The 25,000-nt window shown below is 31.4% G+C and overlaps 1 protein-coding gene and 1 long non-coding RNA gene across 7 annotated transcripts in view; one reads left to right on the forward strand and one right to left on the reverse strand.

Moving 5' to 3' along the window:
* Positions 1-25,000, reverse strand: part of col9a1c (collagen, type IX, alpha 1c) — a 61,221-nt gene that overhangs the window by 27,980 nt on the left and 8,241 nt on the right. For 3 of the 6 annotated variants that reach the window (XM_087295274.1, XM_087295271.1, XM_087295270.1), the window contains exons 2-7: positions 24,818-24,900; positions 20,574-20,645; positions 18,077-18,206; positions 6,122-6,518; positions 2,344-2,424; positions 863-880 (exon numbers count right to left, since the gene is read on the reverse strand). In XM_087295274.1, the coding sequence (XP_087151400.1) occupies positions 863-880; positions 2,344-2,424; positions 6,122-6,518; positions 18,077-18,206; positions 20,574-20,645; positions 24,818-24,900 (781 nt within the window). The remainder of the gene's footprint in view (positions 1-862; positions 881-2,343; positions 2,425-6,121; positions 6,519-18,076; positions 18,207-20,573; positions 20,646-24,817; positions 24,901-25,000) is intronic. The other 3 variants (XM_087295275.1, XM_087295273.1, XM_087295272.1) reach the window with 1 other exon arrangement.
* Positions 13,433-25,000, forward strand: part of LOC141378990 (uncharacterized) — an 18,185-nt gene continuing 6,617 nt past the window's right edge. The window contains exons 1-2 of the long non-coding RNA XR_015516390.1: positions 13,433-13,514; positions 20,520-20,756. This is a non-coding gene — a long non-coding RNA (uncharacterized LOC141378990). The remainder of the gene's footprint in view (positions 13,515-20,519; positions 20,757-25,000) is intronic.

A 25,000-nucleotide genomic window follows, 5' to 3' on the forward strand; every position in this document is an offset into this window, starting at 1 on the left:
ATTGAGTCAATGAAGTACACATTTAGCAACTGTATTCTTTGGTTAACTTCAATTTGTTATAAAAATAACACATTATTTATGTAGCAGCGTTAATAATCTCTAGCTTATGTAGATTTGTGAATGACATTTCAAAATCTCGATAGTAGAAAACAAAAAAACACAAACTTTATCTAAAATTAAAACTGCACGGAATTAAAACGTAATATAAAGTATTGTGTGTGAGTGTTAAACGGCAAAAAGACCACCAAACGTTAGCTAGCTAGCTATTATCGTATGAACGCAATCTGACAACCCGTCAAAATAAAAGTTGGATTTAATTTGAAGTTAAAAAACAGGAAAGAGAAATATAACCGTACTATTTTTGTACAGAAGAATGTACATCTTAAAATAATAATACTAGTAATAATAATAATAATTTTAAATATAAAAACAGTTTAAAAATCCAAGTTTAAAAGTCTTTAATAAAAGTATTACTATTAATTAAATAATATTAAATACTATTAACTTAGTTATAATTTAATTTAGGTCTAGTAAAAGTAATTTAAAAATATGTAATCATTTTTATTATTTAACAATAGATATTTAATTAAAAATTAAATACTTTTAATAAATATTAATCACTTAAATGATAAAAAAATAAATGATTTTAATAAAAAATGTATTTATTTTAAGTCCAGAAAAGTAATTAAAACATTAAATACAGAAACATTAATCGGATTTCATATCAGAGCCTCTACATATAAATACATAACAGCTTTATGTTGATTGCAGTAAGTATAGCAGATAGCAATGATTAAATTCAGCAACAAAGCATTATTTGCTAAAATGATCATTAATAAAAAAGAAAAAACAAATTAAATACCTCAGCATTGGCAAACATCTGAAGAAGCAGGAGAGAGAGAGAGAGGGAGAAAGAGAGAAAGAATTAAGATTATTGCAGTTAGTGAAACTGAAACCCCTTCACCAAAGAGAAAGCACACCTGTAGATAGCGCCACAACATGCGGCCAAAACAGCGCCCCCCGCAGGCCAACTCGTCAAAAACAAGCAAATGCATCATGTTGATAAGTCTTTAGGCAACTAGCGTTTCTAGACTGCCATAGCAATAATGCCAACATTTGTAAGCCTTAAACTTGGTTATGCAGCACATATATTAGAATAAAATAATAACATCGATTATTTGTGATAACAAAACAGTCTACACTGTAAAAAATATCAGTAAATTAGCAGTTTTCAGGTATTTTTTGGTTCATGTTTTTATTTTTCCCTGTTTATTTATGATTTTGCATTGCATTATGGGAGCTTGATGTTCCTTCCAACAGCTTTTAACCTTGAAAAGTTAGAAGAAGTGACTTTTATGAACATTTTTAATAGTTTAAAGTGATATATCAGCTATGTCGGTGGTTTATATCATGCTACGAAAAAAACTTGTAATAAGCTGCCAGTTCATTTTCTGTTATTTTACAGACTAATTTCTATATATATTATTTCTTATACATTATTTCAAACCACTAAAATATCAATAAAAGTCCCTCCGTTAAACTGTAGAGTTGAATTTTCAACAATAACAGTCGACAGAGCAGACATCAAGCTCCCATAAACGGAAAATACTTGTGAAATACAGAAACTGTTAATTAATTGATTTTTTACAGTGTAAGGTGATCTTGAACTTTGAAGCTAATGATACCAGACAAACGTATTTTTACATATATAGGTGAAAAAACTATAACAAACTCAGACTATACCCTGGTAGTGCATCACATCAATTAGAACGAGCATAATTTGAGACTACAATTACACAATATATAATTGTACAATTGTAATATCAGTAATTGTAATATCGTCTTGGATTGCGAGTTTAAGAAAATGGTGACCACATTTTTAAAATATATATATACACAAGATATTTCCTAGTTGAGTAGATACAGTAAAACACTAAGGAGTTTTTTTTTATTTTTCTTTAGCTATGTACTAAAAGAGAGGAACAACACATTTTTGTAGTCAACATTATCTATAACCCTCGCTGGTTTTAATCAAATTGACCAAAAATCACATTTTGAAAAATAGTCAATGTTAGCTTCTTATACAGAGCAAACAGATTCCAAGTAGTAATCTGAAAAAATTGTTACCAAAATTAAATAAATAAAATAGTTATAAGAAGACACTTACATTTTTATATTGCATTTTTTTATGTTTAGCATGTGACACTTGATAAATTGCCAACTGAACAGTACGGCTGCTATATTTAATTTGAAACTTGCTTTTAGATCCAATGTAGTTCGGTTTTGGGTGCTAGGATAGTTAGCTGTACAAGATAAAACAGGAAGTTATAAAAGCGAGGTTACCTCAGCCAGAGGAAGTTCGGTACAGCTCTCTCTCTGAGCTCTCTTCGGGTCACAATGAATCAGCATCCACTGCAGCTCAAACTGGAAAAAAACGCAACAGAGATGAGTTATTTGTTATGGAGTAAATATAACAAGTTACATACAGTCAAAACAGGAACAAAACAATTTTTTTAAATGTCTGGCGGTAAATCGGACTAATGGTTTACTATTTTAGATCCGTTAGGATTACCTAAATGATTTACATTTGCTAAATGACAGAATAATGAGATTTTTTTTTTTTTTGAGAATTGTTTATTCCTTTTTAGACAGTCAAACGTTTACAAACATTTCCTTGTTTTTTTTTTTTGTTTTGTTTTTTTTTTTTTTTTTTTTGCTTTGCTTTTAATTTTGGTCAAATGTTTTGGGTATCCTTCCACAAGCTTCTCACAATAGTTTGAAGGAATTTTGGCCCATTCCTCCTGACAGAATTGGTGTAACTGATTCAGATTTGTTGCTCGCACAAGCTTTTTCAACTCTGCCCACAAATTTTCTATTGGATTGAGATCAGGGCTTTGTGATGGCCACTCTAAAACATTCACTCTGTTGTTCTTAAAGCACATTTGAACTAATTAGGCAGTATGCTTAGGGTCATGGTCTGTTCGGAAGACCCATTTGTGGCCAAGTTTTAATTTCCTGGCTGATGTCTTGAGATGTTGCTTCAGTATTTCTACATAATCTTCTTTCTTCATGATGCCGTCTATGCTGTGAAGTGGACCAGTCCCTCCTGCAGCAAAACAGCCCCACAACATGGCGCTGCCGCCCCCATACTTTACAGTTGGGATGGTGTTCCTAGGCTTGTAAGCTTTCCCCTTGTCCGCCAAATGTAACACTGGTCATAACGGCCAAACAGTTCAATCTTATTTCCATCAGACCACAGGACATGTCTCCAAAAATGAGTCTTTTTCCCTGTGTATTTTAGCTAAATGTAATCTGGCTTTTTTGTTGATTCTGGCTTGTTGATTTTCCTATGTTGTCACACAAGGAAGCAGTGTGTTTGGGGTTTTTCATAAATACTGTAACAGACTTTATTTGATTCTGTGATGTGTACATTTCTAATGCTTACTACGTAAGTGTTAATGGTTCTATGGTCATACACAGGAACTGCAGGTACTAAGAATTGTAAGAGTAAACTGTTCAGAATAAATGAGAGCTTGGCAGAGTTTAGTCGGCGCCGTTTGTTGTTTTGTATGTTTCAGTTTTTGGTTGTACGCTCGGTTACTATTCTACAGTTGTGCCTCCAATTAACTCAAATGTTGTCAATTAGCCAATCAGAATCTTCATAACCTTGACATCATAACCTGAGCTTTTTTAGAGGCAGAATAATCTTACTGTATGTAAACTTGACTTTCAAAAAAAGTTATAACAATTTGTCAAAAATATCTCTCTCATTATTCTGCTATTAAGCAGAACAGAAACAAATTTGATAATCCTAACTTACCTAAAAGAGAAAAAATTTAGTCACATTAACATTTTTTTAAAATATGGTTATTTGCCTTTTTATGCAGTGTATGTAAACTTCTGCCTTCAACTGTACCATCAGCCAATTTTGTTTCTGGCAGCTTTACAGTTATTGTATAATTAAGTGTGCAAAAAGTTGAACAAAAAATCTAAAAGTTGAACAATATTTCTTTCACAGCCTTCCTTGCTCATATTTACCAAGAGATGCCAAGGACACTGTGTTGTATAATGCAATTAATGTCAAGCAAGCTGAAGCAACGAGACAAAATTTCCCGAAAAAAGCTATATCAGATTTACGTTTCCAGTATGGGGTGTGTGACTGACAGCACTGTGAGATTCATTTTGATCTGCTATCTGGCCAGTAAGTGACAGTCAGGTCAGAGGTCCATCAGTGTGACAGTAACACCCGTCTGACACACACTGACAGTCTCATTTATCACAGGTGGAGGCTGTAACGGGCTGATGGATTGGACAGCTGAAGGTTGACAGTAACATTCATCACGTACTGTACAGATTCAGAGGAATATAAAAATCTAATGCAAACACTGATGAATCAGTCCTTGCAGACAGGGGCAGAGGATAATATTTTTTTAAATACAAGAAAGTCCTTAATCATATGCAAAATCTTAAAAGATCTAAACCTTATCTTAAAATAGTGTTTGAAAAATTGATAATGGAAATAAAGGAACAGTAAGTCATTGTTTTATACACTTATAAAATGACTTTTGCTGCTTGTTCAGACTACTTATTCAAAATGAGTTGAAACAACAAAATTCTTAAGGGTTTTTTAGGAAAACTGAATTGTTTTATGTTCAATCCACTTAAACGGAATAGCTAACTTAATTTTTGTTCAGGCAACATGAAGGAACTGTGTGGGACCCAACATTGCTTACAGTGTACATGTACATGTTCCTGCATCTCTGCAAACATCTTCATCTTCAGTACAACTCCTTTTGATCAAGATCGGCTTGAAATTCAGCTCATGTGACTGTACATTATATTTAGAACAGATCAACGTATTTCTGTATATAATACAATCATTAATAATGATAATATTAATAATAATAATAATGTCATAACATCTTATAATAATAATAATAATAATAATAATAATAATAATAATAATAATAATAATAATAATAATAATAATAATAATAATAATAATAATATTGTTGTTGTTATTAATAATAATATCAATAATAATACATATTATTATAGTTATTATTAATATTATTGTAAACTGAATATTTTATTCTAATAAATAATAAAAATGTACTATAATATATATATATATATATATATATATATATATATATATATATATATATATATATATATATATATATATATATATATATATATATATATATATACAGTGAATAAGTGACTATTGCAATAAATAAATGATTATTTTTTTTGTTTTAATATCAACAACAAAATTACACCAAAATGAAAATTCCATTTATCTCTTCATACTTGAAATGCTTTAGTTCTCTCTTTACCTTTGATTGTAATACAATAATAATAATTATTATAATTAATATTTATTTTAAATGTAAATAATATAATATATAATGTGTATATATGGTAACAAAATAATTTATTATATTTTTTTTATATCTACAACAATATTAAAGTAATACCATTCATCTTTTTGCACTTAACATGTTTTGGTTGTCTCTTATCCCTTGATAATTGACAAAAATAATTTAAATAATAATAACTGTTATTGTTATTATAAAATTATTGTGACTAGACAAATTTAAGATTATGAAATGTACTTGATGTAGAAACATTTTTCTTATTAATGATTGTACACATTAGTGATTGTTTACATTAGTTATTCCTTCACTGTTTTTCGTATTTTTCGAGAAAAATTTTTAATTCACGTAAATTAAATTAAATTAAATTAAATTAAATTAAATTAAATTAAATTAAATTAAATTAAATTAAATTAAAAGTTAATTTAATTTAATTCAGTTTTATTTTATTTTATTAAATTTTATTTATTTATTAATTTTTTTTTAAATCAATAAATTAAATGACCTAAAGTGCTTCTATTATCCTCATTTGTACATCCCTTTGGATAAAAAGATTCTGCAAATTGACTAAATGTAATTATAAATTTAACTTATGTCTGACCTTTTTTCTATACATTATAATTAAAACAGAAAACTCAAAAAGATCTTAAAGTGCTGCCGGTAACACATTATAACCAAACAAACTGATTTAAAAAAAAAAAACCTAGAGAAATCCTGAAGCTCAGAGTGTGGAGTCTCACCACTACAGAAGTGTTGGGGTCCGAATCCAGCCTCCCGATCAGAGTGTCTCCCTCTGTGTTGACGTAACCTTTCCTCTTGATCTCCTTCTGGTCAACCTGGTGACAGTCCACATACAGCGTCACCAGCTCCTTCTCCACGCCCACCATCACTTTGTGCCATTTGGTGTTGAAGAGCACGGAAAGGCCTGGGAAGGTGACGGTCTGCACATCTCCCTCCAGGGTGGTGAGGAAGAACTCCAGAGCCTGCTGATCCCCGTTAAGACGCATCCCGGCCTGCTTCAGTCCATCCTCGTCCACCACCTGCCACAGGTTCCACACCTTGTTCACGGTGTTCTTGATCATGCGGAAGGTGGTCATGAAGGAATACTCATCTGGGAAGCCTCTGGGAAAGTTCAGCCTAGTGGAAAACACATACAGTTCAATATGGTTGTATAAAGTGATGCAGTGGCTGTTTCTCATGCACACTCATACACTACGGCCAATTTAGATCATCCAATTCACCTATAGCGCATGTGTTTGGACTGTGGGGGAAACCCGAGGAAACCCACGCCAACATGGAGAGAACATCCAAACTCCACACAGAAATGCCAACTGACCCAGCAGGAATTTGAACCAGCGACCTTCTTGCTGTGAGGCGACATTGCTTACCACTGAGCTAAATGTTTGTGAATGTTTACTTTTACCGTCTCATTTAGGGAAACTCCTGAGAAAAATAAGTTATATCTCTGAACTTAATAATAATAGAATAAATAGATATATAAAAATGCTCATCTATTTAGCCGCAATGATTTCTGGGACGTTTAGAGTTCTGCGCTCAAGTCTGCATCGATGTATCCTCGATATCAAGAACACCTCAGGGATCTGTCACGGGTCCTCTGCTCTTGCGGTCTTGAGTATTGGAACTGAACTTTGATGGATGATGATGTTACACGAGAACACAAGGATGCAAGATCGCTTAGGAATACATTTGAGAAACAGTCAGTGACTACACACAACGCGGCACCGCGACATGCGATAAAAGGCTTTTCATGCTAAAACGAGTTTTTGTCCTAATCATCTGCGACATGCGAAACTTCTGTGCTAATTTTTTTTAATATTTCAGAGACGTCGCTTTAAAACAACAGCATGATCAACTATGACAATGATCACCTCCGGTACTTTTTAACTTTTTGATTTAGTGGCTAATTTGTATGAATTCGTCAATCTCATTCGTATAATTTAATTATTTTTTTTTTTTCATTTGCTCATCCCCAAGTGCCGGTTTGGTTTAGGGGTGGGGTTGGGTGCCACGCCTCCTTTTTAAAATCGAACATTTTCATACGACTGAACTACGAATTTGTACGAATTAGCCACTAACCTAACAAAACGTAAAATAGTTACATTTCCTCTCGAGATCAGGCTGGAAAAACATACCTTTACTTCAGACATGTTTGAAATCTGAATAAACAACACAATCTTATGGCATTTCGTAACTTTTTGATTTAGTGGCTAATTCGTATGAATTCGTTTGATCTAAATTGGTACAATTTAGTACGATTTGCTCAACAGCCAATGACCGTGGGGTTTAGGGGCGGGGTTGGGTGCCACGCCTCCTTTTTAAAATCGTACATTTTCGTATGACTGAACTCGAATACGAATACAAATTCGTACGAATTAGCCACTAAAGTGTCAAAATGCAAAATACTTACGTTTTCTCGTGAGATCAGGCTGGAATAAATTATATTTCTATCTATATTAGGTTTGTTGGGATAAGACAAGAGTTGGGTTGAGAGACAACTATTCAAAAAATTTTAACCTGAAGGTTCAAAAAAATCTAAACATTGAAAAAAATCGGCTTTAAAGTTGTACAAATTAAGTTCTAAGCAATGCATATATTAAATCAGAAATGAAGTTTTAATATAATTACGGAAGAAAAATTACAAATGATCATCATCAAACATAATCTTTACTCAAGATTATGATTTCAACACAGGCTCATTGTAAAAATGTACCCAGTATACATTTCTGGAGAGCGTGAATTATGTAGCCAGAGCTACGTCTGGCAGCATTTTGTCTTTAAAATGAACGCTACGCGGTGATATGATGCCGCTGACGACTTTCTTTTCACAGCTGAACGTTTACCACCACTGTTACAACACTGTAAAAACAATCCATCATTTTACGGTTTATTTCCAGCAGCTGGCGTGTCGGAGAAAAAACGTAAAATAACGGCTGTTAAATTACAGAAATATATCATAAAATAACGGTTATTAAATTACAGAATTTTTATAATATTTAATTTTTTTGATAAATTTCTGTAATTTAACATCCATTAATTTATGGTAAATTCCTTTAATTTAACGGCCGTTGTTTTACGTTTTTTTCCGGTACCCCAGCTGCTGGAAGTAAACTGTAAAATTACAAAAATTTTTTACAGTGCAGTTTGCCCAGTAGCTCGTCATGTGCGTCGGTGGAAGTTGACCACTACTACTACGGGTGAAGAATGGTTCCAAAAAGCAGGTAAAACAAAAGGCAAAAAATAAAATAAATAAATAAATAACAAGGTTAGAACATGGTACAATCTAAAAATGTGGTAAAAAAAAAATCAGGCGGCCGTGAAGGCTTTTCTTTTTTCTGGATTGCTTTTGAAAGCACTGACGGTTGGGTTTAAGGATGAGGGGGATTAGGTCTCAAATTGCAAGGAAAATCCATGCAAATTTTAATACTTGATGTATTAAAGCAATAACAAAGCTCCAATAAATGATTGGAATAGTGATTCTGTTTTATATAAAAAAAAACTATATTTTTGGTGCAATTTGGAGGATTCGTATATGTTTGGCAACACCTTGCGGAAGACCCTGGCAAATTTTATTACTTAATGTCAATTGGTGCTTTCAATTCAACCCGGGCTCATTGTGGAAACGTAGCCCCGCGGACGTTTCTGCGGACCACGATTTACGTCCCGGGAGGTACGTATTCGAGCGGTGTTTGTTTTCGCGGATCCGCGAGAGGTTGCTGTGCGCGCTTTTTCACGTCTCGGGCGCCTCTTGGGAGCGCGCGCCGTTCGCGCCCGCGCTGTTCTTGCACGAAAGGCCGCCGGATTGGCCAACCTGGCCGCCCTCCTCTTCCTCCTCCTCCTTCCCTAAACCCAAGTAACGGTTTTCAAAAGCAGTCCAGAAAGAAAAAAAAAAAAAGCAAAAGCCCTCGTCTTGGATTTCGACCGCGTTTTCAGATCCCGCCGCGTTCTCGCCCTTATTTTTCGGATTCTGTTTTCCATCTTACCTGATTTCCGGAACCGCTGTTCCCCTTCAATCCCGGTCGTCGTCCCCGCGGCCGGCTCCTCCTCCGGAACCTCCGCTCCGCCGACGCAACGCTGTGAGCTAAGCGAACAAACTGGTTGCATCGGGAAAGCCCTCCACTCAGAAGCGAGCCGTCGGCCGGCGAGCACGAAGAGGAGGAGTGGAGCGGCGCCACACCGCCCCGCAGCGTTCGCTCGAAAAAACTAAACGTGCCTTATGTAGATGCGACCACGTAAATCGCGGTCTCCAGAAACGTCCGCGGGGCTACGTTTCCAGAATGAGCTTGGGTTGTTTCAATTTCAGTCAGTCAGTCAGTTGGTCAGTTGGTCAGTCGGTCAGTAACTCAATCGTTCAGTCAACAGCGGCCTCTGGTGGATTTACACAAGAACAGCAGGTATGAATGACACTCATGAGAGAAATTTGATATCTGAAAAAGTGTACACAGCGGCCTCTGCTAAATTCACAAAAACAAAAACTGCATTAAAAAAAAAAAACGTAGCTCCTGGGACGTATTTCGAGATCTCCAGAAATGTATATAGGGTTGCGTCTCAATAATGAGCATGGATTGCATGATTTTATTTTGTTAATTGCTTATTTTGACACATACAATGTTTACTGACTGTCGGAACATACAGTTCCCTTTAAAATTATAATGTCACTATAATGATAGCTTTGTTAACCAGAAGCACTGCAGGACATTTGTAATAATGTCAGAAGGCAAATCTATTTATAAAGAGGATCTATCATGGCTAAAAATAGTCATTCCCCTCCATTGGTGTCTGATCATCAAGGGAGAAGCCCTGCATTATAAACACTGAGCCGCTCGGCTTCAGGTCGCTCTCAGATAAAATTACGAGTCTTGAACAGATCAGAGATCAGTGCGCTTTCATCTTCAAAGCCTGTGTGTATTATGAGAGCTCTTTCAAAGGGCTTTCATTGCAGTGTGTTTAAGAAGCAGAGAGCAGCGGCTCCGCAACACAGTGAAGGAGAATCAATTTACCTGCTCTGTCTTTCTGGAGCTGACCTGAGTGCTGCTTAACTGCGGGAGATCCTCGCAAATCAAGACAGACATGTATCCAGCTATGAGGCGCAGACCTCGCTAAACTTTCAGGTTCAAAAATCCAATTTTATGTTTAGTGAATGAAAAAAGTTTCAAATCCTGTTGTAGACTGTGAATGGCATGAATGCATTTTCCGCTTTGCCCATGTTGCCAGATCTAGTCATTAGTTAGTGATTTAAATACTTAATGTATTAAAATGTAAATAAAGATCCAATAAACGGTTGAAACAGCAATTCTGTATCTGTATTATTTTTTTTAAAAAGACAAGATGTTAAACTTTTTTTGGGTGCATATTTGGAAGATTTAGATATATCTGGCAACACTCTGCAAGAGATCCTCGCAAATAAATCCTTCCAGCTTTTCCACGATGCCAGATCTAGTCATTACTATAAGCCATTTTAATACTTGATGTATTAAAACATTAATAAAGGTCTAATAAATGATTGAAATAGTTATTCTGTATCATATTAAAAAAATAAATAATTAAAGAAAAACAATATTAGATTTTTTGGTGCATTTTTGGTGGATTTAGCTATATCTGGCAAGACTATGTGAGAGATCCTAACAAATTTAATGCTTAAAGTATTAAAGCATTTAAGAAAGGTCCAATAAATGGTTGGAATAGCGATTCTGTATCATACTTTTAAAAATAACAAGATTTGAATTTACTTTGGTGCATATTTGGGGGATTTAGATATATCTGGCAACACTCTGCAGGAGATCCTCACAAATCAAGACAGACATGTATTCTTTTTACAAACTTTTTAGGTTCATATGTAAAATGTCAAGTTCTGTGAATGAAAGATTTTCAATTCAGGTTGTAGACTCAGTGAATGGTTCATAATGGTATGGGTGCATCTTCAGCTTTGCCATGTTGCCAGATCTAGTCATTACTATAAGCGAGTTTAATAATGTAATAAAGCATTAATAAAGGTCTAATAGTAGGCTGGAATAGCGAATCTGTCATATATTAAAAAAGACAAGGTTTCAACTTTGTTTGGTGCATATTTGGTGGATTTAGCTATTTCTGGCAACACTCTGCGGGAGATCCTAACAAATTTTAATATTTAATGTGTTAAAGTGGTAATAAAGGTCCAATGAATGGTTGAAATAGTGATTTTGTATCATATAAAAAAATAACAAGATTTTAACTTATTTTAGTGCATATTTAGGGGATTTAGCTATATCTGGCAACACTCCGCAGGAGATCCTCACAAATGAAGACACCATGTATCCATGTGGTGTAGACCTTGCTTAACTTTTTAGGTTCAACAATAAAATAATTAATGTATTAAAGTGTTAATAAAGGTCCAATTAATGGTTGGAATGTTGAATTTGTATCATTTTTTTTTTTTTTTAAGTAAAGATATCTTCTTTTTTGGTGCATATTTCAGAGATACACTGTTAACCCTTACTGTAGATTATGCAGTAAATAACTGTAAAATAGCCAGTGTTTTGCTGTAATAAAAGGAAACAGTATTTTACTGTAAAAGGAGCAGGATTTGTATGAAATTTTGTAGTGCAAAGAATAAATTGCAGTAATTTACTTTATGTACCCATTACAGATAGTTACTGTGATAATAAATGGTAAAATACTGCTCAACCATTATTACCCCATGTACTCTAATGCTTTATGTTGCTATATATATATATATATATATATATATATATATATATATATATATATATATATATATATATATATATATATATATATATATATATATATATATATATATATATATATATACTGTTCAGTTTTGATATGTGTTTGGTCAGTATTGAGGAGAAAGTGAGACAATTCATTGATGATAAGCTAAATTTCTCTGCAGCCATCTCTGTGTTTTCTTTGGTTCCTTTTATGTTTTTAACATTGAGTATCAGGAGTCAACCAATGTCAATGTCACAGATCTAATTAAAAGGTAAAGATATCAACGAAATGCATTTAAAGGCAAAAATATTCACACAGAGCAACCAAATTATCACAATCATTTTTATAACTTTGTTTACTTTTCTATAGTTAATCTAATTTGCCTAGTTTAACCTATAGTTAAGCTTTTAAATTGCACTTTAAGCTGAATATTAGCATTTTGCTAAATAACTAGTAAAAATGTGTTATTTAAAAAATATCTTAAACAGCACGTACATACATTTTTGCAGAGACTCAATGAATTTGTTTGGAAAACTTCAAATGAAGTAGGTAAAAGTGGCATTAACAGTATAGTATAAAGGCTTTCCTAAATAAATGTATTAATCAGGTTATTTGTTTTTTTTTTATTATTATTATTACTACAGGTTTGGAACAACATGAGGATCAGATTGTTTATTTATTTTTTATTTTTTTTTGCTTTGCATGAAGATTTTTTATATTTTTATTGTTTTTAATCAATGGTATGTGCATGATTGTGATAAATGTTGGCAGTTCCTTTGAAAATATGGTATGTACCAGGGATGTCAAACTCTTGGAGGGCCGCAGCCCAGCAGAATTTAGTTCCAGCCCTGTTTCAACATACTACCTTTAGATTTAGTTTGATCAGGTGTGTTTAATTAGTATAACTGCACTGTTACTCTGTAGATTGTGCAGTAAATAACTGTAAAATAGCCAGTGTTTTGCTGTAATAAAAGGAAACATTTATTATTTATTAACACATATTATTTTACTGTAAAAGGAGTAGACTTTGTGTGAAATTGTGTAATGCAAAGAATAAATTCCAGTAATTTACTTTATGTACTCATTACAGATAGTAACTGACAATAAATAGCAAATTACTGTTCAACCATTACTGTCCCATCTTTTCTGATGGTTTATGTTGCTATTTATAGAGATGTGCATTTTAAAGGCAGAAAATAATGATTTAGGCATCACCACACACTGCCACAGGCTGTCTGTCTTATTCTAAACACAAAGGTGTTAGAAAGAGTATTTAGAAAATGCTGGCCCTTTAAGAGAGTCAGGTGTTTGATTTGTTTACTGCTGAGTGCGCTCTATTCTCTGTCCATCAATTCAGATGTAGAGTCTGATATGTTTTAGGCTTTAACTAAGAATCTACAATGAGTAAGTAAAATGTGTTCAAATGTTTTCGAGGGTTTCTAAAATAAGGCTGTGTTTTAAGTTATATTGTTGTTATCTTGAACTGTGTACTTGAAAGCTACATTGTTAGCTAGTTAGCCTCTCCTCATATAACTTCTTACATTACTTTTGTTTAAGTTTATGTATTTATTGGATATTGCATACTGTCATAATGTACAGATGCTAACAGTTGTATGTATCTTTCTGGCAACTAAGCCAAAATTAAATTCAATCATCTCAGTAAGGTAACATGTGCACATCATCACAGGGAATCACAAAAACATGATACACATAGCCGTCCACGCACAAAAGCTCCACTGTCAGCTCCCAGGTTGTGAGTTTGTTGCTAAGTATTTTTCAGAGCAGTGTTTCCACCTATGAATTTATATCACAAACAATAAAAAAGTTTGTTGTCATGAGATAATTATAACAATAAAAGATTGGATCCTTTGGTTTTTCGGTGTTGTCAACTTTATTTTTATTTTTTATAATTATTTTAAACTTTTTATTGAGATTTAACACAGTTTTTAATTATTTAAAACTTTAAAATTTAAAATAATTATGTTGTGTTTTTTGCTGTTCATTTGCTGATCTACCTTCCTGCAGATTTCAGTTGCTATCCATATCAAACACACCTAAACCAATTAATTAGGACCTGAACACCACTTGATAATTACCGGCAGGTGTGTTTGATATGGGTAGCAACTGAAATCTGCAGCAAGGTAGATCTCCAGGAACAGGATTGGCCACCCCTGCTATATACCATGGGGGTCAAACTCCAAGTTCCTGGAGAACTGCAGCGCAGCAGAGTTTAGTACCCACCCTGCTTCAACATTACCTGTGGATTTCTAACAAGCCTTAATTAGTTTGATCAGGTGTGTTTAATTAGAGTTACAGCTTAAAGTCCCGGTCACACTGCACTTTTCTCCCTTTAGACTTCCATTCGTACGCATGTGAGTACTGCAGACCTGCAATGATAGCTCATGCAACAAATTTCATTAGCATTGGAAAGTTCAAGCTTGGAGAACGCTGAATGCGAAATCACATCATGTGATTGCTTGATACCAATCAAAGATCAAAACATGACCTCTCTGGCTTGCTTTTTCAATCTCTAATTATTTTGTTTAATTCCACTACTTGCTTTGTTTAATTCTACTTCGCAGTGCAGTATGACAGAATTTTGCATACTCAAACGTTAGTGTGACCGCAGTCTTACTGTGCAGACCTGTAATATGTAAGACAATATTTATATCTGCTGATTTCTTCATTTTGTTATACTTTTTCTGTTATTTATATGTTTGGTGCCGAAACAATAAAATAAATTTGTCTGAAAAATGTTATGCTTTCTATTTTTAAATAACAGCTAAGAATACTGATTGATTTTAGTAATACTACAATAACTATATATGACATACTATTAATGTGTATGCAGTATAATGCTGTGATTTGTAACACTACAGTACAGTAATTAACTGTACACAGTTTCCAGTTAGTTACCACTGCTGCTCTGTTACAGTAATTAACTGGCGACACCGTTGTCAGCTACTCACTGTATTGGTTCAGTTACAGTAAATAACTGGCAACACTGTTGCCAGTCACTCACTGTAATGGTTCAGTTACAGTAAATAACTGGCAACACTGTTGCCAGCCACTCACTGTAATGGTTTAGTTACAGTAATTAACTGGCAACACTGTTGCCAGTTACTTACTGTAACCGAACTTTTACAGTGAGTGGCTGGCAACAGTGTTGCCAGTATTCTACTGTAAAAAACCCTGGTAAGGTCTAACAGTGTACATATATATCTGGCAACACTTGAAAGGCAGAAACAAAAAAATGAGCATTAGAAAATTGATGAAAAGATTAAAAAGGGACTTTAACTTAAAATTCTAATAATGCAAATTTAAAAAACAAATAAATTTAAAACTGCGTTTATTGTAGCCAAATAAAACAAATAGGGTTTTCTCCAGAAGAAAAAATATTATAGAAAATACTGTGAAAAAAAAATCCTTGCTTTATTAAACATCAATTGGGAAAGAAAAATAATTCACAGAAGGAACTTCAACTGTATGGATGCATGTATGTATGTATATATATGTATGGATGGATATGCAATGAGTTGCAACCCCGACTCCAGCTATAAATGAATCTACAGCAGTCTTTAACCTGCTTGTAAATAGATCAAGGCTTGACCATAAACGTGGAGCTTCCTGTTGGCTAGTAAAATAAATGAGGCAATTATCCAGGTCTCAAATGACTTTCTCCTCTCGTTTCCGAGTCCAACCAGAGATATTAGCTCTTCAAAGACTAGCTGAGAGTCAATTTATTAATGGGGTGGGTAGTGCTGGTTATGTAACCATTTGCTATTGTTACAGGCTTACAGCGCAGTATTTGAACTGTATTAATGGAGATTAGCGACATCCTTCTCTGTCGTGAATGTTTTATAAAGCTGCATACCCACTGTCTCACTGTCTATCTCTATTACGATTTGTACATACTGTTTATTTTTTCTCCAATTTCTGTTTAACAGAGAGCAGATTTTTAAACACATTTCTAAACATTATAGTTTTAATAACTCATTTCTTATAACTGATTTATTTTATCTTTGCCATGATGACAGTAAATAATATTTGACTAGATATTTTTTAGGACACTTCAATACAGCTTAAAGTGACATTTAAAGGCTTAACTATTTTAATTAGGTAACTAGGCAGGTTAGGGTAATTAGGCAAGTAATTGTATAATCATGGTTTGCTCTGTAGATTATAAAAAAAATATAGCTTAAAGGGGCTAATTTTGACCTTAAAATGTTTTTTTTTTAATGAAAAACTGCTTTGTATAAAATAAATAAAACAAATAAGACTTTCTCCAGAAGAAAAAATATTATCAGACATACCATGAAAATTTCCTTGCTCTGTTAAACATCATTTGAGAAATACAAAAAAAACAAAAACAAAAAACAAAAACGTGCTACCCACTGAACCAACGTGCAGCCCCTAAAATAAAATTTTTTGTAATATTTTTCCCTAAAATAAATTTGGTTTTACTATTTTTTAGAGCAGGATTGTACGCTATTTATTTATTTATTTATTATTTATTTATTTTATTTATTTATTTATTTATTTATATTAGCTCCAGTTTTGGCTTTGGTAGCGACTAATCTAATTTATATACGCAAATATAATATTGTAAAGCATTATATAGAAATATACTATTAATCTCAAAGAGATCTGTGAGGGTTGTACTCATTTATGCTGAGCACTATATATAGAAAAAAAGAGATAAATTTATACATACATATATATATATATATATATATATATATATATATATATATATATATATATATATATATATTCTAAAATTACAAGTAATAAATTCACTTCAGTGGGCCAAAAGTGCTTTGAAGTTTAAATAACTGCATTATTAAAAAGTTATAAATAAATTGAAAATATACAAAATCTTTATATTCAGTTATCACTTGCAAAATATTTAGAAATATAAATAAATGTAAATTTTTTTTTTTTAAATTTCACACTCTAAAGTGTCAGTGTTGAAAAGGAACAAATTAAAACATGTTCTTGGTTAAAAATTCATTTTTTTTTAAACAATTAAAAAATATAAGCCATCTAATGTGTCTGTTTTTTTTTTTTTGTTTTTTTGTTTATTGAGTAATATTCTGGGAATTAACTCCAAAGTAGAACAGTTTTTGAAATGCAAATTTTGAAGTTGTAAATAAGTATAAAAGTAATATAAAAATATTTGCTGTTTATATCACGCTGTCACAATCACCAGCGATCTAAACATCATAGATCACTGGAAAACATTCACATTCACACGAACTACAAATCTGCCAGTTTATGGACTACAGATCCCAGTCATGCAACACACACACACTCACCTGCTCCAAGTCACCATTGATTAGACACTCACAGCTGAAGCTGTTTTTATACAGACTATATATACACCTCTCAAACACACACATGTTGCTAGTCTTGTTATCTGTTTAAGTGACATTACAACGCGTTTCCTTTGTCTTGCTTTTCCGGGTTTTTGACCCTCGCCTCACCTTGTTTGTTTTAAGTTGTTTGCTGCCTGCCTTGTGACCATCTGCCTGTCATTTTGACTACGACTCTGGATTGCCCTTACACATCTGTTTGCTCCTGTGTTGATCATTGCTTGCTTGACCATCTCTATCTTTTTCACTGTCTGTTATCAAAACACACACACATCTTTTCTTCAAATACACTGTATTTGTTCTCAACCAACTAAACCTCCGAAACCTGAACAGAGGTCGAATGGATCCACATGACATCAAACAAGTTGTTTTTTTTTTTAACATTTTTAGAAGCTGCAGAGAGGGTGATCATTTCTGTCTGAAACCTGTAATAATGCAACACCTGAAACAAAGATAACACATGTTGACGTGTGTCATTACTGAAACGTTTAACACTCGTTCATGCAGTGCAAAAGTTGTGCATGACTGATGTGCGTTCGTCATGCAAATAAAGACGTTTATTGTGCGTGTTCGTGTGTGTGTTTTTGTTACCGGGTTGGAATCTGGAAGTTGGCTTCTCGGTCGAGTCTGTACGCCACCTGAAGTGGTGTAGATCCTTCCACCTTCCGGACACCCTTCATAGGGATCACATCCAGCTGGAATTGTGTGATCAGATCAAACCCTGCCACACACAAACACACACTCTTAAAATGAAGTCTTTTACCCTGTTTTACATTCACTGACTAATAATAATAATAATAATAATAATAATAATAATAATAATAATAATAATAATAATAATAATAATAATTATTATTATAAAGTATAATTAATTATAAGTCTTAATTTTAAATATAACTATTATTATTAGAATAAAAATACAGCAAAAAAGTAAAATAAAATTATTATTAATAATAATAATTAATTATAATTATTACTTTTTTATTAGAATAAAAAATACAAAAAAGTATTAAAATAAATGAATACATATAATTAATTCGAATAATTAATTATTACATTTATTATAAGAACAAAATATACAGCAAAAAAGTAAAAGAAAATTAAAAATAATATTAATGATAAATTTAAATATAATTATTTATATAATTATAATTATTACATTTATTATTAAAATAAAAATACAAAAAAGTAAAAAATATATATTTATTTAATTATAATAATTATTTTACTATTACATTTGTTATTAGAATAAAAATACAACAAAAAAGTAAAACACATAAACGAATAAAAATGATACAACTTAAAAAAAAAAAAAACATTACTCCATTAAATAAAAAATAAATAAATAAAGGGTTAAAATGCTTATCATAATTTTTTTTAAAAGTCATCAGAACCGACACTAGTGTCAGTAAAAATGTTTAAATTAAAATTTTATGAAATATTTAACAATTTTATAATCAACTTAACATATGAATAATCAATAAACTTCATATGAATAAAAAAATCGACACACTAAGTTTAACACAACATGATCACACATCTCTTCACAAATCTGTTTACTACAGTAACTGCATCTGCCGTTTGCTTGCACTCAGTTTCCAGCCCATGCAGAGCAGCACATGCTACTGATTAGAGTTTTCCAGCCTCCGCATTATTTGTTGAAAGTGAAAGAGTTGCAGCTAATTAAGATCTTGCTGAGCCAGGAGTGTTTCCACCACAGAAACTGAGCCTAAAGTTTTATTTGCCTCATTCAAGATCTAAAGACATCTTAAAAGAAGGCAGCAATCGGCTACAGCATCTTTAGCTAATAAAACAAAGAGCGGCCGCCGCATGTTCTGCAGACACTAAACTACTGACGGCTATTTATAGCTAAACAATGCCTGAAGAAGAGGATTTTAACCATTATATTAATGCATAAATGATGATGGTTAAAAATTCATGGAAAAAGTGCTCTATAATCGTTCGTTTGACTTAAAGAGCTAGACCTATTTTACATAACATACACCCACCGGCCACTTTATTAGGTACATCTTAGTAGTACCGGGTTGGACCCCCCTTTGCCGTCAGAACTGCCTTAATCCTTCATAGCATAGATTCAACAAGGTACTGGAAATATTCCTCAGAGACTTGGACAATATTGACATGATAGCATCACATAGTTGCTGCAGATTAGTCGGATTCACATCCATGATGTGAATTGCTTATTCCCCCACATCGCAAAGGAGCTCTATTGTCGCAGCAGAAAGGAGCGGCACCCGATGCAGTCTTCTGCTGTTGTAGCCCATTCGCCTCAAGGTTGGACATGAGATCCAACCTTTCAGAGATGGTTTTTTGCAGACCTCTGTTGTAACGAGTGGTTTTTTGAGTTACTTCTGCCTTTCTATCAGCTGGAACCAGGCAGGCCATTCTCCTCTGACCGCTGGCATCAACAAAGCAGTTGCACCCACAAAACTGCTTCTTACTGGATATTTTCTCTTTTTTCGGACCATTCTCTGTAAACCCTAAAGATGGTTGTGCATGAAAATGCCAGTAGATCAGCAGTTTCTGAAATACTCAGGCCAGCCCTTCTGGCACGAAATTAGGATTAGAAATTTGTGATAACAAGCAGATGGACAGGTGTACCTAATAAAGTGGCCGGTGAGTGTATTTTGAATATACAACTATAGAGAAACTCAATTAAGAAATCATTTGAAAATTTATTTAGATTTACTGGATATATTTGTCATTATGGACAGTATTAAAAAGTAATATTTTACAATTAGTGCTGTCAAACGATTATTATTTACAAAATGTATTTTGTGTATATTTTTGTGTATATAAATATATGCATGACTATATTGTATAAAACAATTGTTAATCATTTTTATATATGTTATTTTTTGCAAAAACCTTTTAAATGATATTATCATTATTTTAAATATTGAAGAAATGTCACACGTGGATAAAAGAACAAAACAAAACATCCAGAGAAATGAAGAATTTTCATATGGCATCTTCATTTATTCATTAGCTGTGTGTCTTTTTTGTATTGCAGAGAGATGATGAAAACACAGTTCACAGCATGTTTTTCACAGCAGCTGGATTTTACCTGGAAGGTCATCTTGTCCATTCTTCATGGTCGGGCACACCGTGTCGCCATCTAATCTGTTCAAATCCAGCTCTGAAAAATTCATAAGCGACAAGAGTGTCATTTCAGGCCTGTCTGCAACAACACATCACTAGAGAATATGCTCAGATTGGACAAAAAAAAACAAAAACAAAAAACAGAGGGGTAAGAAAAGATGTTTACTTTACGTTTTAATTTTTCAATTAATTTTTATATATATATATATATTTTTATAATTTTCTTTTTCTTTTTTATAATTTTTATAAATTTAAAATTAATTTTTTTGGGGTTTTGATTAGCAGTATAATCAAAATCAACCAACACAATACATACAAGATAACCATAACCATTTTCTAACCTAACCCTAACAAATAAATAATAATGAATATTATTTGCATTATCAAAAGCACTACAAAGAAAATGATAAGAAAATGAATAAAAATGAATAAATAAATATTATAAACATTATTAGTAAAAACCATTACAAAAAAATGATTTATATATATAAATATATATATATATATATATATATATATATATATATATATATATATATATATATATATATATATATATATATATATATATATATATATATTTACATATTTATATTTATATATATATAATTGTATAAATATAACAAATATATAAATATATATAAAATACTATAAACAAATAAATAATAATAATGAATATTATTTGCATTGGCAAAAGCACCACAAAAGATCATAAAAAAATAAAGAAAGAATTATTAAATTAATATTATGAGCAATATTAGCAACTAAATAAATGAACAAACAGGCAAACAAATAAAAAAATAACAAAAATTATTTGTTTAATAAAGGTAAAAAAGATGTTCACTCATTGTATGATGCCACTACTAACTAAATTAAAATAACAAAAAATATTAATACTGAAAATTATTAGACCACAAAAATGAATAAATAAACATTATTAGCATTGTTAGCAAGAGCATCACAACTCTTTAATAGATAAACTCATGAAAAAATGTTATTAAAAATATTTTTAAAATTAAAAGAAAAAGGATGTTCACTTATTGCATCATATATATATATATTTGATATATATATATATATAAAATAATTTATTTATTTGTTCAGTTAATATAAATATATTTAAAAAGTATATAAAAACATAATATTATATTAAAGACGTATAATAATAATTATATTTTTTAAATTATTGTTTTTATTATTATTATTGTTAATAATAATAATAATAATAATAATAATAATAATTGTAGTAACTCAGAGATAAAACATTGTTTTTAAATTTGCATCCATAAATTTTTCAAACATTTGAATGCAGAGCCACATTTTTAGCGCAGTCAGTTGGTCTAATTTATCTGGATATGGGCACAAAGTTATTTTTGACCGACAGAGTCATAATCAGGATTCAAAGGCCATATGTGCACCGTTGAGCATAAGATGCGATGCATTTGTGGTAATTACAGCGAGAAAGGGTTTATGGATTTAAGTGTAGATGTGTGCTCCTTTCAGAAGGTCAGACTGACAGATACAGTCATCTGTATTAATCTAATGGAAGAGCATGATGGAAAAACAAATGTGACATCTATCACAAAAGACAGACTCCTCCCATGAACAGTGGATCCTATTTCTGTCTACATCAGCTTTTTTATAGGCTGGAGTTTGACATCCCGAATGAATGAAATAAAGAGAACTTTATACAGAAAAAATAAACATATTTAAACATTTTAATAGTGTGGTTTTGTATTGTTTAAAAAAGATAAAGCAATTAATTATATTTCTAACATATTTTTTTCCTTTAATAAACAAGTAATTAAATATTTATTTATTTATTTATTTATTTATTTATTTATTTATTTATTTATTTATTTATTTATTTATTTATTTATGTCTTTGTTTGTTTATTTGTTCATTCATTTAGTTGTGGTCAATTTCGCTAATAATGCTAAGAATATTAATTTATTCATTCTTTATTTCTTTATTATGATTTTTTGAGGTGCTTTTGCTAATGCAAATAATATTCATTATTATTAATTTGTTCATTTATTTTTGATTGATTTTGCTAATAATGCTCTTATATATATTATAATTTTCTTTGTGGAGCTTTTAATAATTAAAACTCAGATTTTAATATTTAATTTTGTAATTATTTGTAATATACTTCTAAAGTAATCCAAACAACACGGATAAATCGATTGTATTTATTTATTTATTTATTTATTTATTTATTTATTTATTTATCTATCTATTTATTTATTTATTTTGTTTATTGTTTATTTTTTATTTGCTAGTTTGATTTATATAATTAGTATTTTTACTTATTTATTTATTCAGTTGTTAGTTACATTTATTTATTTAATTATTGTTTGTTTATGTATTATTTGTTTGTTTATTTATTTTTTTCTTTATTTACTGTTTTATTTCTTTATTAATTTATTTGTTAATTTTAATCAATCATTTTAACTCTTAATTATTATTTATATGTTTATTTATTAATTTATTTACATGTTTATTAATTTACTTATTTATTTATTCATTCATTTATTTTTTAGTTTTATTTATTTATTAGTTTATTTATTTTTTTGCTTGTTTATTTATTTATATATTTATTATGTTATTTATTTATTATTAAATTTTTTTTTTATTTTTTTTTATTTTGATATATACATTTGTTTATTTATTTATTTATTTATTTTTGTATTTATTTATTTATTTATTTATTTAGTTAGTTAGTTAGTTAGTTAGTTAGTTAGTTAGTTAGTTAGTTAGTTAGTTAGTTAGTTAGTTAGTTAGTTAGTTAGTTAAAAATTTTCTTATATATTTTCTGCAACTACGGCAGTGATTTTTGCTGCTTTTTGGGAAAGGATTGTTTTGGTGTAAGGTTTTTTATTTATTTTTTATTTATTTAACTTTTTTTAATTAGTATTTTTGCTCATTATTTTTTATTTATTTATCTGCAATTATATATATTTTCTGTTACTACTGCAGTGTTTTTTTATTTTCTTTTTTTTTGAAAGGGTTGGAGGATAAGATTGTTTTTTTTTTTTTTTTGGAAAAACCTTTATACGTTTTTTCTCTGTAAATAAAAAGAGCAGATCTGCAGTGCTGGAAATCCTACAAAATAACCGCTGAGGGGGAAGTGAGGCTTTCTCAAACGCTGACGGTGCATTTTTACAGCTACAACATGAACACACACACAGACATCTGGAACTTTTCCATAAAAAACAAACAGGAGTGAGAGGTACCAGAGTAAAAGAGGCTTTTCCCTGCGTTTTTACTGCACTGTTTATCCGGACACAGAGCCGTGTGAGATCACGATAAACCCTTATATCCTCTCGTGTCATTTTAAAACCAGCCATTAGTGCAAATGAGGGACTAAGCCCAGTCTGAAGCCGCAGCCCTGGTTTATTTGCTCGTGTGCAGTCAAACACACACACACACACACACACACACACACACACACACACACACACACACACACACACACACACACACACATACAGAACCACAGACGTGTACAGTTATTCAGTAAAGACCACACACTGATGTCAAAACAAGACTCATTATTTTCATTCAGATTTTTTGGTTGCAGCCTACAGTTTTAATTCCGCTGTATTCGATTATTAATAAAAATCACTACAACACTGGATTATTTAAGCTGTGGCTTTAATTAGAATGTTTGCATTTTGTGATTCACAAGTGGTTTCTGTTTATTTATGGTTGTGAATTGCATTATGGGATGTTGATCTCTGCTCTGTTGACGTTTAATGTCAAAAATTTAACTCTACAGTTTAACAAAGGGACTTTTATTAAAATTTCAGTAGTTTTAAATAATGTATGAGAAATTATATATTAGAGAAATAAATGTGTAAAATAACAGAAAATGCACTGGCAGTTTTTTACAAGTTTGTTTTTAGCATAATATAAAACAACCACCTAGACAATATATCACTTCAAACTATTAAAAGTGTTAATAAAAGTCACTTCATTGAACGTTTCAAGCTTAAAAGTTGTTGGAAGAAAGATCAAAGCTCCCATAATGCAATTCAAAAGCATAAAAAATTAGGAAATCTGCTAATTTAGACTTTCTTTTACACTGTAACTACTTATAGCTAAGTATTACTTGACAAACACCACAATAACTAAGAATAAAGGCAGTCTAGAACAGTGGTGGAGTTGATTTATAAACATCAATGAATGTTTGGAGAAGAGACTCACGAGCGAGAGCTGGAGCACAGAGTGATGTGAAGAGAATCATTCGTGTTAAACATCCCGCCAACGTCCAAAGCCAATCCCGACTCCTGCCAGAGACAGAACGTTCAGATTCACTCAAATAATTTCATTATCATCATTAGAAGAAAAACAGATATATATATATATATATATATATATATATATATA

Source organism: Danio rerio, chromosome 19 (assembly GCF_052040795.2).
Source record: "Danio rerio strain M-AB ecotype USA chromosome 19, GRCz13ab, whole genome shotgun sequence".
NCBI classification, from domain to species: Eukaryota; Metazoa; Chordata; class Actinopteri; order Cypriniformes; family Danionidae; genus Danio; species Danio rerio.